General features: G+C 33.8%; 1 protein-coding gene across 2 annotated transcripts in view; it reads left to right on the top strand.

The window, feature by feature from the left end:
* The first annotated feature begins 743 nt into the window (after positions 1–743).
* Positions 744–14,509, top strand: part of nrap (nebulin-related anchoring protein) — a 30,280-nt gene continuing 16,514 nt past the window's right edge. Inside the window, exons 1-18 of one of the 2 annotated variants that reach the window (XM_014973338.2) lie at positions 744–1,030; positions 2,469–2,563; positions 2,722–2,809; positions 5,731–5,829; positions 6,575–6,685; positions 6,775–6,882; positions 6,966–7,070; positions 7,172–7,279; positions 8,949–9,056; positions 9,856–9,963; positions 10,322–10,438; positions 11,485–11,589; positions 12,143–12,250; positions 12,922–13,026; positions 13,539–13,637; positions 13,760–13,864; positions 13,963–14,070; positions 14,188–14,295. In XM_014973338.2, coding sequence (XP_014828824.2) covers positions 965–1,030; positions 2,469–2,563; positions 2,722–2,809; positions 5,731–5,829; positions 6,575–6,685; positions 6,775–6,882; positions 6,966–7,070; positions 7,172–7,279; positions 8,949–9,056; positions 9,856–9,963; positions 10,322–10,438; positions 11,485–11,589; positions 12,143–12,250; positions 12,922–13,026; positions 13,539–13,637; positions 13,760–13,864; positions 13,963–14,070; positions 14,188–14,295 — 1,851 coding nt within the window. In that variant the 5' untranslated portion in view covers positions 744–964. The remainder of the gene's footprint in view (positions 1,031–2,468; positions 2,564–2,721; positions 2,810–5,730; positions 5,830–6,574; positions 6,686–6,774; positions 6,883–6,965; positions 7,071–7,171; positions 7,280–8,948; positions 9,057–9,855; positions 9,964–10,321; positions 10,439–11,484; positions 11,590–12,142; positions 12,251–12,921; positions 13,027–13,538; positions 13,638–13,759; positions 13,865–13,962; positions 14,071–14,187; positions 14,296–14,509) is intronic. The other variant, XM_088000950.1, reaches the window with a different exon arrangement.

Below are 14,509 nucleotides of genomic sequence, written 5' to 3'. Positions count from 1 at the left end.
TTTTCTTTTGGTTATTCAAATTCGAATGAGTTTGAATTCGAACAAATTTGAATTTGAATAACCAAGTAAATACATTTAAAATTAATTTTATTTAATTTTATTTATTTTAAAAATGAATTTATTTACTCAACATTGGCATAAGTCACATTTAGGAATTTGACAATAACATATAAGACAGAGTAGATTTATAGAAAGAAAAAAGACTGGTAGACTTGCTACTTGTTAAACATTTTAAGGTATGAAATAAAATAAAATCTTTATTTAATGCGAATAAGTACAATGTTAGAGAAGTAATAAACTAATTAAGAATAAAAATGAAATAATCAAGAATTAATTTAAGACTTAAATAAGATTTGCTATCAATTCTTGAGGTGAGGCATTTGGGTTTTGTGTCATGTCTACTTACAATTTTGGATATAACATTCCCCAAATAGAATTATTAGTATTATTTTTAATTAAAAGAGTTTTGCTCAAGTCTTTCTATACCACTCGATTTGACTAGCTAAAGGTTATTTATTTTTCTTTCTAAACATTGTTAGCTGATAAAGCTTAGCTAGAAAAAATAAAGTATTACTCAGTGAATTAAGTGTATGTGATGCAGAGGTTACCACAGGATGCCGTTCTATCTGAGATCATTACTCAAATGCAGAGACATGTGAATACTTTGTGAGTCTCTCTCCACTAATAGACAGCTGTACTCAGGCAGTCCCAGGGCATCAGGGGCACAGAAAGGGGGCTGGTGCATTCATGGGACATGGTTTTAGGTAAGAGACCCTCTCAGAACTGCACAGTCTCACAGCTAAGTTTACCACCAGCAAAGACACACGAGTCCCTTTCTGGTTCTATCCTGTACTGGTGCCTGTCTGACAGCCGCTCTGCTGCTTTAAAGCAACATTTTGTGTTTATTCACAGTTTTACCTGAGGATATTTTTATTTTTGAGGGAAAAAAGACTTATAGCTCACCATGCAGTCGTGTGCCAGGTGCGGGTTTGTGGTTTACCCAGCAGAAAAGATCAACTGCATTGACCAGGTAATGTAAATTTTACTAAAATGTGTATGATTTAATGTTAGCTTTTAAATAAATAAATAAAATAAAATAAAATAATAATAATAATAATAATAATAATAATAATAATAATAATAATAATTAATAATTGATGAGCTACGACCATGAGCTTTTCAAATTGAACCAGCAATGTTTAAATAATGTGGTTAATGTTAGCTATAATTATTCAATATTTCTCATGAAAAACACAATATTATATATTTAGGAAGTTTCAGCTTATTATGCACTAGTTACCAAATGGGGCTTGATGTGGAATGTACCACCTGCCTGTTAGCTTAAAATAAAATTACAAACACTCTTAAAAATACCCTCCAAGAACAATATCTTCTTTGCTAAGTGTTCCTGTGACATTTAAATCTTTTTCCACCTAAATGTACAAAAATGTTATTTCAACATCTCAAATTGTGGATTTGGGTACTTTTGATAAAAAATAATGACCCAGTTTGTTGAGTTAGCATATTGTTCCTCAGCCTGCCATTTTGAACTGGACAAGAGCCTGATGAATGTGAAACAGTAAAGTGAAAAGTATACTATGACAATGTTAGTGATTTGTTTTGTATTTTTTATTAATTTTTTTTGCATTAGAGAATCAGTTTGTTCATGCGAGCTAAAATCAGTCTTCTAAATGCTAAATGGAAGCTAGTGCTAGCTTTACTCAACACTGACACAAGAAAGAAAAGAAAAAAATACAAGCAAGCAAGTAATAAATGATTAACTTTTTTGAGCTTTATTTAATTATTTTTGTCATTTCTTTGTTTTGATATTAATAATCTTTGTTAAGTTTGATCACTAAAGTTACAATTAGCCTTTTAGCTACTAAGTAGCTAGCATAAACCAGAAAAAGCGGGCTAAAAGCAAAATGTACCTCCAGTTTGTTTTCTTGCTAAACACTATTCCAACAGTATTTTATATTAGTGGTATTTTTGTAAAAATAAATAAATAAATAAATGAATAAAAAAAATAAAAAAATACAACTATAGTTTATAAAATTCCCAAATTCTGCTAAAAAAAATTTAACTGAAAAAACAAAGGTTACACTTAAAAATAAGTCAGTAAACCCATCAAAACATATTTTTATCTTCCAGCCACTGCAATAATTTGAATTGTTATATGTTTTATGTTTTTTTTGTATGTATGTTTTTTGGGGGTTGCACTTAATTTTTCACAAATATATTTTAAAAAATTTTGATAAACTCTTTGTTTAATGAATAATGAATAAGGCATGTTGTTGGATTAGTTTAATTTCAGAATTTTGTAAAAACCAGATTATGTTTACATTAAAATACCAAGACTGATAATGGATGTTTTCTGTTTATTATCGTCTTTCAGATAATGCATTTGTTTTGAACCAGTTTTTCCACTGAATTGATCAAATAATGTGATTTGTTTCTTCTTTTGTCAGAACTGGCACAAAGCGTGTTTTCATTGCGATGTCTGCAAAATGGTTCTCACCCCTAATAACTTTGTCAGCCACAAGAAGAGGCCATATTGCTCTGTGTAAGTGCTACTCCACTCAAATCAAGAAATGACTCTATTTTGTGAAAATATGAGTCTGTTTCTTAAAGCACTTTAAAGTTTTAACATGTCAGGAAAATAAATTGGATCCAACTTGTACTTTTTCTCCTCTGCACCACTTTACATCTTATGCTTTCCAGGCACAATCCAAGAAATAACACGTTCACAAGTGTTTATGAGACTCCCATCAACATCAACGCAAAGAAGCAAAGCAAGGCGACCAGTGAGGTATGTGATGACATTATCGTGCGGCACACATTCAGTTCATGAAGCTCTGAGCTTTTCCTGTCTCAGTATCTATTGTTGACAGGTGACATAAGCCATCATGCAATGCTACAAGCAAAATATTTGATAGGATTAGTCATGACGAAGTCCATTCTATACGGATGAGGATTAGGGCCTCTAGGGATTATGAGAAAAAAAGAATTCAGACTTTTTCCTCAGAATTCGGACTTTGAACTCAGAATTTTTATTTTAATTTCAAAAGTCTGTCAGAAATCAGAATTCTGATTTTTAAAAAGTCCAAATTTTGATCTAAAAAAATCTGAATTTTTTAGATCAAAATTTGATCTGGCTTTGATCTCAGAAATCTGAGATCAAAGCCAGAATTCTGAGATTAAAGACAGAATTCTGAGAAAGTCAGAATGCTGAGGGAAAAATTGTCAGAATTCTGACATCAAAGCCAGAATTCTGAGATTAAAGACAGAATTCTGAGAAAGTCAGAATGCTGAGGGAAAAATGTCAGAATTCTGACATCAAAGCCAGAATTCTGAGATCAAAGCCAGAATTCTGAGGAAGTCAGAATGCTGAGGGAAAAAATGTCAGAATTCTGACATCAAAGCCAGAATTCTGAGATTAAAGACAGAATTCTGAGAAAGTCAGAATGCTGAGGGAAAAAAATGTCAGAATTCTGACATCAAAGCCAGAATTCTGACATCAAAGCCAGAATTCTGAGATGAAAGCCAGAATTCTGAGATTAAAGACAGAATTCTGAGAAAGTCAGAATGCTGAGAAAGTCAGAATGCTGAGGGAAAAAATGTCAGAATTCTGAGGAAAAAAGTGAGAATTCTGAGCTTAAAGCCAGAATTCTACATTTTTAGTTGTCCCAATCCTCTTCTGTGACTTTATCAAAACAGACTGTTTTTTCCCTTGATAATTAAGTTTCAAAACAAAATATGTTGTATTTTAAAAAATATCAAATTCACATGTTTCAAGATTCTCTTAAATTCAAAATATAACATAAAAAACTAGCCCCCTGATCTCAAACATGTATATTCCTTACTGTATGATCAAAAATGGGTTGACAGGATAACGGCGGCGTTCTAGGTGACAGCAGGGGTTTGAAATGAAAAGCGTGCCTACAGTTATTTCTGTATCTCTGACAGAGGCGAGACTACCCTTCACTCGGCTTGAGCCACTTTATGCTTCAGGTGGCTAAAAATATGCATGAGGAAAAACAGCCTCTCATCTCTGCCTTTCCTCTGCAAGGCCACCTGTTTCTGTCTGTCTGAGTCTGTCTGCGTCTAAAGCTTTAAGCAGACCTCTCATGTTTATATTTGCAGTGGGCATGCAAGCTTCTTAGCTGTTGCTGCAAGCTAGCAGAGAGATGTGGGACTTAGCATGTTGATACACACATACACCCATTTATATATATCAGAGCTGACATCAGACTATGCTAATGTACCTTTTATTCTGAATAAAGTAAATATGTCTATTTTCCTCTTTAAATAGATGTACAAATTTACGTAGAGTGAAATAGACTTCAGTAGCATTAGCATTTCCCTTACAAAGTGATGAGAGCAGTCGACTCTCTTATCCTTTGCAGTACTGCAGTTCTAATATTAGTTTAGGACATGTTTACTGCTAAAGGATAAATATCAAACACGGCAGGATAAGGGTTTTTTCTGGATCTTTTATGGAAGCTCCTCTTTCATCTTGATTGGAAAACATTGCAGCTTAATAATAGCACACTTCTGCTATATTTTTATAGTGAGCTCAGGTTCTCTTGACATTATAATAGAGGCACCACTGGTAAGGATGTGTAAAGTTTTATAATGCCACATTTTGGCTTTTCCAAAAGATAAATTCAACCAATTAAACCTTTACACGTTTTCATATTGTAAAGACAAACTTTAATGCGTTTTTATTGGGATTTTATGTGGTAGACCAACTTTGAGAATAAATATATCTTTTCAAAGCTTTTTAAAGGTGTGGTTTACATTTGTATTCAGCCATCTTGAGTTGATAGTTTATAAAAATATACATTTGGAATTTCTCTTTGCCAGCTAGTCTGAAAGTTTTTCAAAAATGGCAGATATGAGCATATTTTTTTAAATTATACCACTGATTCTCAATTGAATTTAGGTATATATTTTGACTGGATCATTCCAATACATTAAGATACTTTGATATAAAGCATTGTGTTTCGAGTTCTGTTTATTTTAGTTTTGTTTTTCCACATCCTCTGTTTGTATCATTATCCCAATTACTTTCTACTGTGGTAAAGACTACTCTTCCTGGGGTCCACGCCACACAAACATCACAATAAAATCATACTTTTACAAAAAAAATACATAACGAAATACATTGAGACACAAATAAAACCAAAACACAGAATTCAAATCAACCAACTCAGAAATTTTAACAGACATTACAAAAGGGCAACATGAACAAAAACAAAATTAAAACACAAAATTTCAGCTATTTAAAAGATAGATTAAAACAAACAGGTTTTCTAACAGATCTTCGTCCAGTATTGGTCGACATTTAGCTGTAAATATCTTCCAATCAACTCTGAAAAACAGCATCCTCACAGCATGACGCAGCCACCACCATGGTTCAATACAAGTTTTACAATCATACTTTTGTTCTATTCTATTTTGTGTCAAATTTTTATGTTTTTCCATGACATAAAATTAATTTTTAATGGTAGAAAGTTTAATTTTTAATGACATTTTAGTATGATGACATACTACTGGAATAATATTTAACACTTTTTACACTTCCTTACCAGCGGTTCCCACAATTATCATCCTGCTAATATTACTGTTGACTAGAAGCTTCCAGCTATTGACAGGAATGCTGTGTCTCGTGTTTTTAAATGTTTGCCTGCCTTGGCTTAACGCTTGTCGTTCGTGTGCCACTTGTAGCTGAAGTATCGCGAAGATGGCGATCGCTTTATGTCCAGCTTCCACAGTGACACGAGATCCATGGAGAAGGCTCGCCTAGCCAGTCAGGTGGTCAGCCAGGTGAGCTCATCAGAGAGCAACTGGCCCATACATCCAAGCTAAAGGGTCTTCTAAAAACAATCTGGGTGATTATTTATGTAAATAAAAACTTTAAAATGTAGTTTTCAAGTCATGGTGCAGAGTTATTCTGTGTCTTTGCTCATAAGCAATGTTCAAAAAGTGAGGGTTGTTGGGTTTTTTCCACCTTATTCTGAGTGTTGTGCCAATAAAAATGTAAAAACATACATTTAGTCCCATAGAGGACATAGTATTTTAAGCTGACTAAAACTCAGAGTCGACATTCTAGGCTTTTGTTTCTATGTTGAATCCTATAAACATATTGACATTCAGTCTGCTTGGAGGTCTACTTGGTTTAAAAATAAGTATCTGACCTACTTTAATAAAACTAAGCATGAAATTAAGTTTCTGGATTTGGAAAACATTTCTTTAAAAATAAAAAGCTGGGAAAAAACATAAAGTTTATCATATATGTTAAAGGTTTTAGACCTTTATAAAAAGCTAATGGTGAAAATATCCCATAAATGTTACAATAAATAAAAACATCAACAAATGGATACGACATGACAGACTGGTGCTGTTTGTGTGAACTTTATACCTGTTAATTAAGTTATTAGTATTGCTTACATGCTTAACTGATAGTTGGGGTAACTTTGTGGGTCAAAAGTTGAAATATTTGGGAACAACCAGGTTAAAAACCATTACTGAAAAAAAAGCATAATCAAACAATTTTTTATACCTTTAACAGGCTTTCCAGTCTCAATCTGAGTTCTCACAGCAACAACAGACCTGGTATTCCGGGATGGTGACCAACCAGGAGATAGTAACAATGTCCCAGGCACAGAAAACCATCAGTGATGTAAGCCTTTACAATTATTTACCTTTAAGTAAACATAAAATTATAGATAATTTAAATTGCCAGCGCTTAATTTTGTGTTCTTATTTTAGGTCAAATATAAAGAAGAATATGAAGAATCTGAAGGAAAAGGCAGCTTCCCTGCAATGATAACACCGGGTTACCAAGCTGTAAAAAATGCCAATGCTTTGGCCAGTAGTGTAAGTTAAAATTATCTATTTTTGTAGAACAGAACGTAAATCTAACATGGTAAAATAATCTGATGATTTTCTTTGTTTTCTAGGTGGAATATAAAAAGGGGCATGAAGAAAGAGTCTCAAAGTACACGACATTTGTTGATCCTCCAGAGGTGCTTCTGGCCAAGAAACAGGCACAAATTGTTAGCGATGTAAGTTGCTAATTGACCAGGTTTTTTTTTACTGCTATAACTATTTTACATTCAGTCAGATTAGTCAAATAAAACCAAAACACTTTTGCATTTCCATGCAGTATGCATACACAGAGGAATACGAGCAGCAGAGGGGAAAAGGTAGTTTCCCTGCACATCTTACTCCTGGTTACAAGGTTTCAAAGAGAGCAACTGAGCAGGCCAGTGATGTAAGTGGCAAAACGAAAAAAACTAAGATTACGTTCACACAGCAGTCTGGAGTGATCCAAATCCGATTTTTTTGTCAAATCGAAATTTTTTGGTGTGGACGTTCACTTCCAAATATATGCGACTTGTATGTGATACCCAGTGAAAACTGCAAATGACCTGAAAGTGTCCCGCATGCATAGTAGAGGGCGCAATGACGTCACACATAGAGTTTTGCCAACCGCCATAAAGAAGAAGCGGTGCTCAGTGTTTGCGGAAGTAGACACGGATGCTAACGGTTGAGGATATCTTACGGCTTTTAAGCTGTTGTCCCGGAGCCAGTATACCGTATTATCAACTTAATCCTCGTTATCTTCCGCCATGGTTGTTATTTTTATTCCCATAGACATAATATAAGAATAGACGCCTCATGGACCGCTCTCGCCTATTGTCGCTGACGAGATTTAGGGCGGCCATCTTGGAGCGGTCTGCCACTCCACTCAGCTTTATGTGTTTAGCAATTACAGTGACGTATCAGCGCATTTAATGGATCATAACACGCTTTTTTGTTACTGGAAACCTTATTCAAACATCTATCAAAGCTACATTTCTAAACAATTGTATTTTTTAAGTATGTTTTTAATACATAGTTCAGCATATTTAAATATGCGTTAAAACAATAGAATAGGAATGGGATATTCTGATATTGATGTATGATGTGCATTTTACAAAGCATACAGTCGTTCATAATTTATTTAATAAATTATTTAGTAATATCAATATATATTTATATAATTATACAAATACAAATAAGTAATGATTAATGATGACACAAATAAATAATGATTAATACTGAATAATATATATTGGATACATGTTTATATGTATGTATGTATGTATGTATGTATGTATATACATACATGTATATATAGATATGTATGTTTTTCAGCCGACGAGTTCTAGCTTCAGAGTGATTTAGCAGCTGAAATTGAGTCCAAAATCCGATGAGATTCATCCGTGCTGCAGTGAATCCTTCTCTCTTTATAGATATCTCCCTCTTCTTCCTCACATCGTGTCTTTAGGAAACCTTCTAAACAAAAACGGAAGATTTGGGATTTAAACTTTTGACAGAGTGAAAGAATTACATATAAATAATAGTCTTTACCGCCTGTGTAAACTTTGCTGGTGGATGTTATAATACATGATATACGTTTTATAATATATGTTACATTGTTTCATTTCTAATGTAGGCTCTTGTGTCAGATAATCTAAGTCAATGTTAGAAAATAATAAATTATTTTAGATTTACGGAATCTCAGTTAGCCTTCATAGCTGGGCTGAACCCGTATTACACCAAGCACTGTAGCTAATATTAGCTGGTATCTCGCCGGTGGACATAAATACAGTAAAGTAATATTCTAATCACAAAATATACACAATAATATGTCCATCTTACTTGTGAAATATTGTCTGCCAAAACCTCACATCAATAGTCCATCGATCCGAACAACAATATCCCTCAGGGCTGAGGCATCTTCTGCTGTTTTGGTTGAACCTGTGTTGTTCAAACTCATAAAAAGATCAGATACAGGTCGCATTAAAATCAAAATCGGAATTGGGTCACTTCGGTCTGCAGTGTGAATAAATACTACGACAGAATGTTGATCATTAATCAATCACATCACATTGCAGATTAAGTACCGACAGATGTATGAGCAAGAGATAAAGGGTAAAGCAAGTTCTGAAGCCGCAGCCGTTGAGTTGGTTCACGCAAGAGAAAACGCAGAAAACTTCAGCCAGGTATGACTATTACTCAGTTTCACAAATATGGATACCACAAATATAAAATATATTAAATTCATATAAAACCTCCAAGATATACCAATATATGCCATTTAAAAAAGTTTTTTTTTGAAAGCATGTAAATAAGGGATACAATAGTTTAAAGGATAAAGTCATAGTATTACGAGCATAAAGTATCCAACTTTATATTTCGACTTTATTCTCACAATATTATTTCAATATATTATTTAAACTTTATTTTTGACTTTATCAAAGTCAAAAATAAAGTTTGACTTTATTTTTGATAGTCTTGTAAAAGACTATCATCTTTTACAAGATGATAGTTCTTGTAAAACTATCATCTTAGTTTTACAAGAATGATTTCATTCTTGTAAAACTAACTTTTCTCTTGTATTATGACTATTATAAAACAATAACTTTATTCTTAAATTATTATGACTTTATCTTCATATTATTTAAACTTTATTTTGGTAATATTATGACTTTATTCCTGTATTGTTATTACATTATTCTCATATTATTATGACTACATTTTGGTATTATTTCAACTTTATTTTTGTAATATTATGACTTTTTTGTAAGATGACTTCATCTTTGTGTAAGTTTATTTAATGGTATGATTTTATTCTCATAATTTTATTTATTAAAAAAAAATTCTCCACATGGCCCTAATACTCTGTCATAGTTTTTCATTCTTTCAAGATCTTTCTGTTTTCTGGTTATAAATATATTTTCACTTTTAAAGATGCTACTAAAATTTTAGATGGATCAAATTGAGGAAATGTTTTATTTGCAGATTGCCTACACTGAAGAATATGAGCAGCAACGAGGTAAAGGAAGTTTTCCTGCCATGATCACTCCTGGTTATCATCTTGCTAAGAAGGCTCAGGAAATTGCTAGTGATGTAAGTTTCAACTTAAAAACTTTATCACTGTTTTAAAAGCATAAAGTCGGAAATATTTGGTCTATCAAAAGATGCATAGCTTGTCTGGATGCTTCAAGGTCTTGTCTGAATTTGCAATGTGAGCCGTTAAAAAATGAATCCCACGTCATTTGTGTCGCCAAAAACGAATCTGAGCTCAGTGTGAAAGCTTGGGCCTCATACATCATCACACCTTGTCATTACAGTCCAGAACAGATGAGGGGCAACAATCGGAGGGCTTACCCACTGACATAGCTCTTCAAACTTAGTTATGCCGTGTGTGTGTGTGTGTGTGTCTATACTAACACATGTCCTGAATCATCCATCATTCCCTCTGCAGCTAAAATACAAAAAGGACCTGAACAAGATGAAGGGCACGTCCCACTTCCATAGTCTGACCTCTGAAGACAATCTGACATTGAAGAATGCACGGAAAATTAACAAGCTTGTCAGTGAGGTAAGTTATTCTGCAAAGCTTTCATACAACAAGCTTGTTTAATATTGTTTCGGTTTTCTGGGTTAATTAAGCAGCGTTTCCATTACAAATGGAAACGCAAATCAAAATTCCGCTAATGTTGAAAAAACACAAGTTTGCAATTGCGGTGTTTTTATTAAGTGAGAAATGCAATTGAAATCACACGTGAATAAGTTTAACTTTAATTCTATTTAATTTTTGAATCAACTGTTCTCTTTCTTCCTCATAATTTTGACAGAATGAAATAAGATGCTCTGCTGTCTCATCAACTCCACAGTAGTCACACTTACCAATGCTGTGACTAAGTTTTTTCACTCGATAAGTTGTTAAACATGCCACGCCAACTACTTCCTGTTGATTTCTTCTTCTTGGTTTGCGCCTGGGGCAACATCCGGTTGTGGATCATGTGACTCATGTGACGTGGAAAAAGTGTTTCCATTGCAGTTTTGCTAAATAAATAAATCTCGATACGACTGAAAAACACAGCTCATAGCGCTACAACCTTTTTTTATTGAAAAACTATATTTGTTTTTTTAACTGACGTGTTTCAATTAAGCAAATTTATTTTTGAAATGTCAGATTCCGCAGTTATATAGTCAATGTAAATGCAGCTATTGCCTCAGCGGAAAGACACCCATCGTCCCCCTTAAATGTAAGAAATTGTGTGTGTGCATGAGTCAAGTATCAGGTTTAATGTGTCAGTTTCCAACAAATATGAAACTCTCATCTCGCATTGTTGACATGCCTTTGTTATAAGGCTGCAGCTTTCATCCAAGGCCACAAGACGTCCCATCAAACCTTTTTATACTCTGCTTTATCCTGAGGCATCTGTCCTGACCGCAGTAAACACACTGTCAGGCTGAGCCATTCATAGAACTGAATGCTGTCATTGTTATTTTTGCTACCTCTAAGATTATAAACCCATGTCAGAGATATATTTAGTATCAGCACCAAAAGCTTCTTTAGCATCTCATCAACTGAAAAAAAAAGAAAAGAAATGTTGAAATGTGGATGTTTGTTTTTTGCAGGTGGAGTATAAGAAAGACTTGGAGAACACCAAAGGCCACAGCATTAACTTCTGTGAGACTCCACAGTTTCGAAATTCTGCCAAAATCGCTCAGTTCACCAGTGATGTAAGTCTAAATAGAGATATCAACAAACAACCATATATGTATTTTCTTCATGGAGGCTAATTATTAATAATACGTATGTCAGCCTTCTATATACAGCATTAGCAACAGCAAAATCTCACAATGAGCAGCTGGCCGAGGATGACATTTTTAAAACTAAACAGCTAAAATGGACCACATTAATAATGAAAACAGTTGAAACAAAACATAGCAAAATTACTCACATGATTAAATTTGTCTAAAATATATGCTAGAATATAATATTTGTAAAGAATACACAGAGCTGATCCTAATACATGCCACAGTTACCGACGGCAACAGAAAAAAGAGGAAGGAGCTGTCAGTTACAGGTTGCTATGGTAACCACCAACTGTCAAGAGCAGACAGACCTTAAAACACCAACAAGTCTGGAGAAATAACTTGACTAAACAAAATAAACTCAAATAATAAACACATTTTGACAAACTTCACATGTGAAGTTTTAGATGTGAAGTGTTACACAAACATAGTTTTAAGTTGTTGCTTTTATCTGATTCCCATTTATTGTTTTATACAGAACAAGTATAAAGAAAAGTACACCAGCGATCTGAAGGGCCACTATGAAGACTCAGGGTTTGATAAGAAGACTTTGCACGCCATGAAAGCAAGGAAGTTGGCAAGTGATGTAAGTCATGACTTATTGAACACCTTGAAAAGACATCTACAGAATGACAGTTCTTTATTAAACTTTAAAAACAACTGAGGTCTTTAAATATGTTATCACTCAGTGGGTTTTTGCCAAACAATAAATAATATTTTCCAAAAACATGTCAGATTCATTAAATATGTGTTTTGCTAATAATCCACCCATTTTACATAAGGTAAGAAAACACTGCCAGAGAAAAAGGACAAAGTTACTTTTTCCTTGGTGTCAGGAAAAAGGCCTCATTTTTTAAATTTTTCCTTACTGAATCGTCATCCTAGAATCTCAATTTGAAAGTAAAATTCTGTGTGCAGGGTCTATGAGAGTCCTCCAATGGTTAAATGTTTGTTAAATCAATCATAAAATAAGTGGATCAGACTTCTCTCCTGTTAAACCCAATGTGAACATTTCACCTTCATCAGTGCAGACAAAGCATCTGCATAATGTAGCATGAGATTAAGTGATGCTAAATGACCTGCATTTGTTTTGCACTTACTGAAGTTTGACGATTACAATTATTTATATCAACATTTACATTTATGACAGTGGAACAAAAGACAGCAATAAAATAGTGTGGTGTATTTGTAAAGATGATGCTATTTGCTCTGATGTTTTATAAATCTCTGGTTTGCGTGCTAATGCAAATGTTTCAGATTTCTTATAAACAAGGCCAGGAGCAGGAGCAGGGTGAATATAACTACCCAGCCACTCTCACACCAGGTTACCAAAGCCAGAGGAAGCTGGACCCACTGAAAGATGTGAGTCCTCTCAAATTAGTTCAAACTTCAATTTATCCCAGGAGTCCTACACATTTTTGAAAAGTCTGGCAAAATCTTGATCTCTGGATAAGCTGCATAGAAAAACTGAGTAAAGAAATGTTGGAGTTTCCAAACATAATTCTTTATTTCATTATCTGTAAGATAAAAAATCTGAATTTTTGAGAAACATAGATGTTTTTACAATACTCTGTATTTAGACGAGTTATTTTATGTTGTATATGTATTTTTTGTTTTTAACACAAATGCAATGTTTAAAAGTATCAATTTTGCTGTTTGCTGTTATTTGGAAATGTGGTAATATAAATGTATAATATCCAAATAATGAAATCCAGATAACGATTAACTGTGCAGAATTATAATTTAAATAATTGATGGAAAGTTTAGCACATTTTGGTCATTTTGAAATGGAAATTTATCGGAAGCTTTTTATTACTACAAAGGCTACATTCAGTTGACTTCATGCTTCTGATACAATTTTTTAAATATTACAGAAAAACTACAAGCAGCATATTGACCAGGTGAAGTACAAGTCTGTGACTGACACACCTGAGATTATTTTAGCCAAGAAAAACGCCCAGCTTGTCAGCAACGTAAGTAAACGCTAAGCAGGGACTCATAATAAGCACTTTTATTAATTTTCTAACAAGTTGCATGTATGAGCACTGAATTCACTTTGGATTTGTGTGAACACAAAACTCGTTTGCCCCCCCAGTTAAATTATAAAGCAGGCTATGAAAAGACGAAGCACCAGTACACTTTATCTCAGGATCTGCCCCAAATCCAGCACGCCAAAGCCAGTGCAGCTTTGTGCAGTGATGTAAGTTTACACTGTTTTGCAAACACAAACATGTACTAACGCACTTGTTTGCATGCAAAGTCCCACCTTCTCTCTGTAATTTTCCAAATCAATTTTAGATTAAATACAAAGAGGAGTGGGAGAAGACCAAGTCCAAAGCTTGTGAAACTGGCGTGGATGATCTGAGCGTGAGAGCTGCCAAAGCTTCCAGAGACCTAGCCAGTGACGTAAGTGAAAAGGAGTGAAACTGCTGATATCTAAACAACAAAAAGAAAAATCCAAGTGGTATTAATCTATTTTAATAGCCTTTGAACTGAATTAAATGTGATTACCATCTGTTTTAGATTAAATACAAAGAGTACTACATGAAAAACAAGGAGAAGGCAGTTGGGGTAAACATGAGCGACTCCAAGACTCTGCACTCTCTGCAAGTGGCCAAGATGAGCAGCGATGTGAGTAAAATTACCTCAGAGGTTTCAGAATAAACACAATAGATATACAGTTGGGATATGTGTTTAGTTAACCGTCTGCTGTCAAATTTATTTCTAGATCAAATTTAAAAACACCAAAAGATGGTCAAAGTGCTGCACAATGTCACCAAGCAAAAAAAAAAAATTGAATATACATTGTGTAAAAAGTTTTTTGACAGACATTTGAATAATTTTA

The sequence above is a fragment of the Poecilia mexicana genome, unplaced genomic scaffold (genome assembly GCF_051168715.1).
Source record: "Poecilia mexicana isolate PSO_F unplaced genomic scaffold, ASM5116871v1 scaffold_19, whole genome shotgun sequence".
Classification (NCBI taxonomy): Eukaryota; Metazoa; Chordata; class Actinopteri; order Cyprinodontiformes; family Poeciliidae; genus Poecilia; species Poecilia mexicana.
Note: the sequence above shows the minus strand (reverse complement) of the source record. Positions and strands in the feature narration are given on the sequence as shown.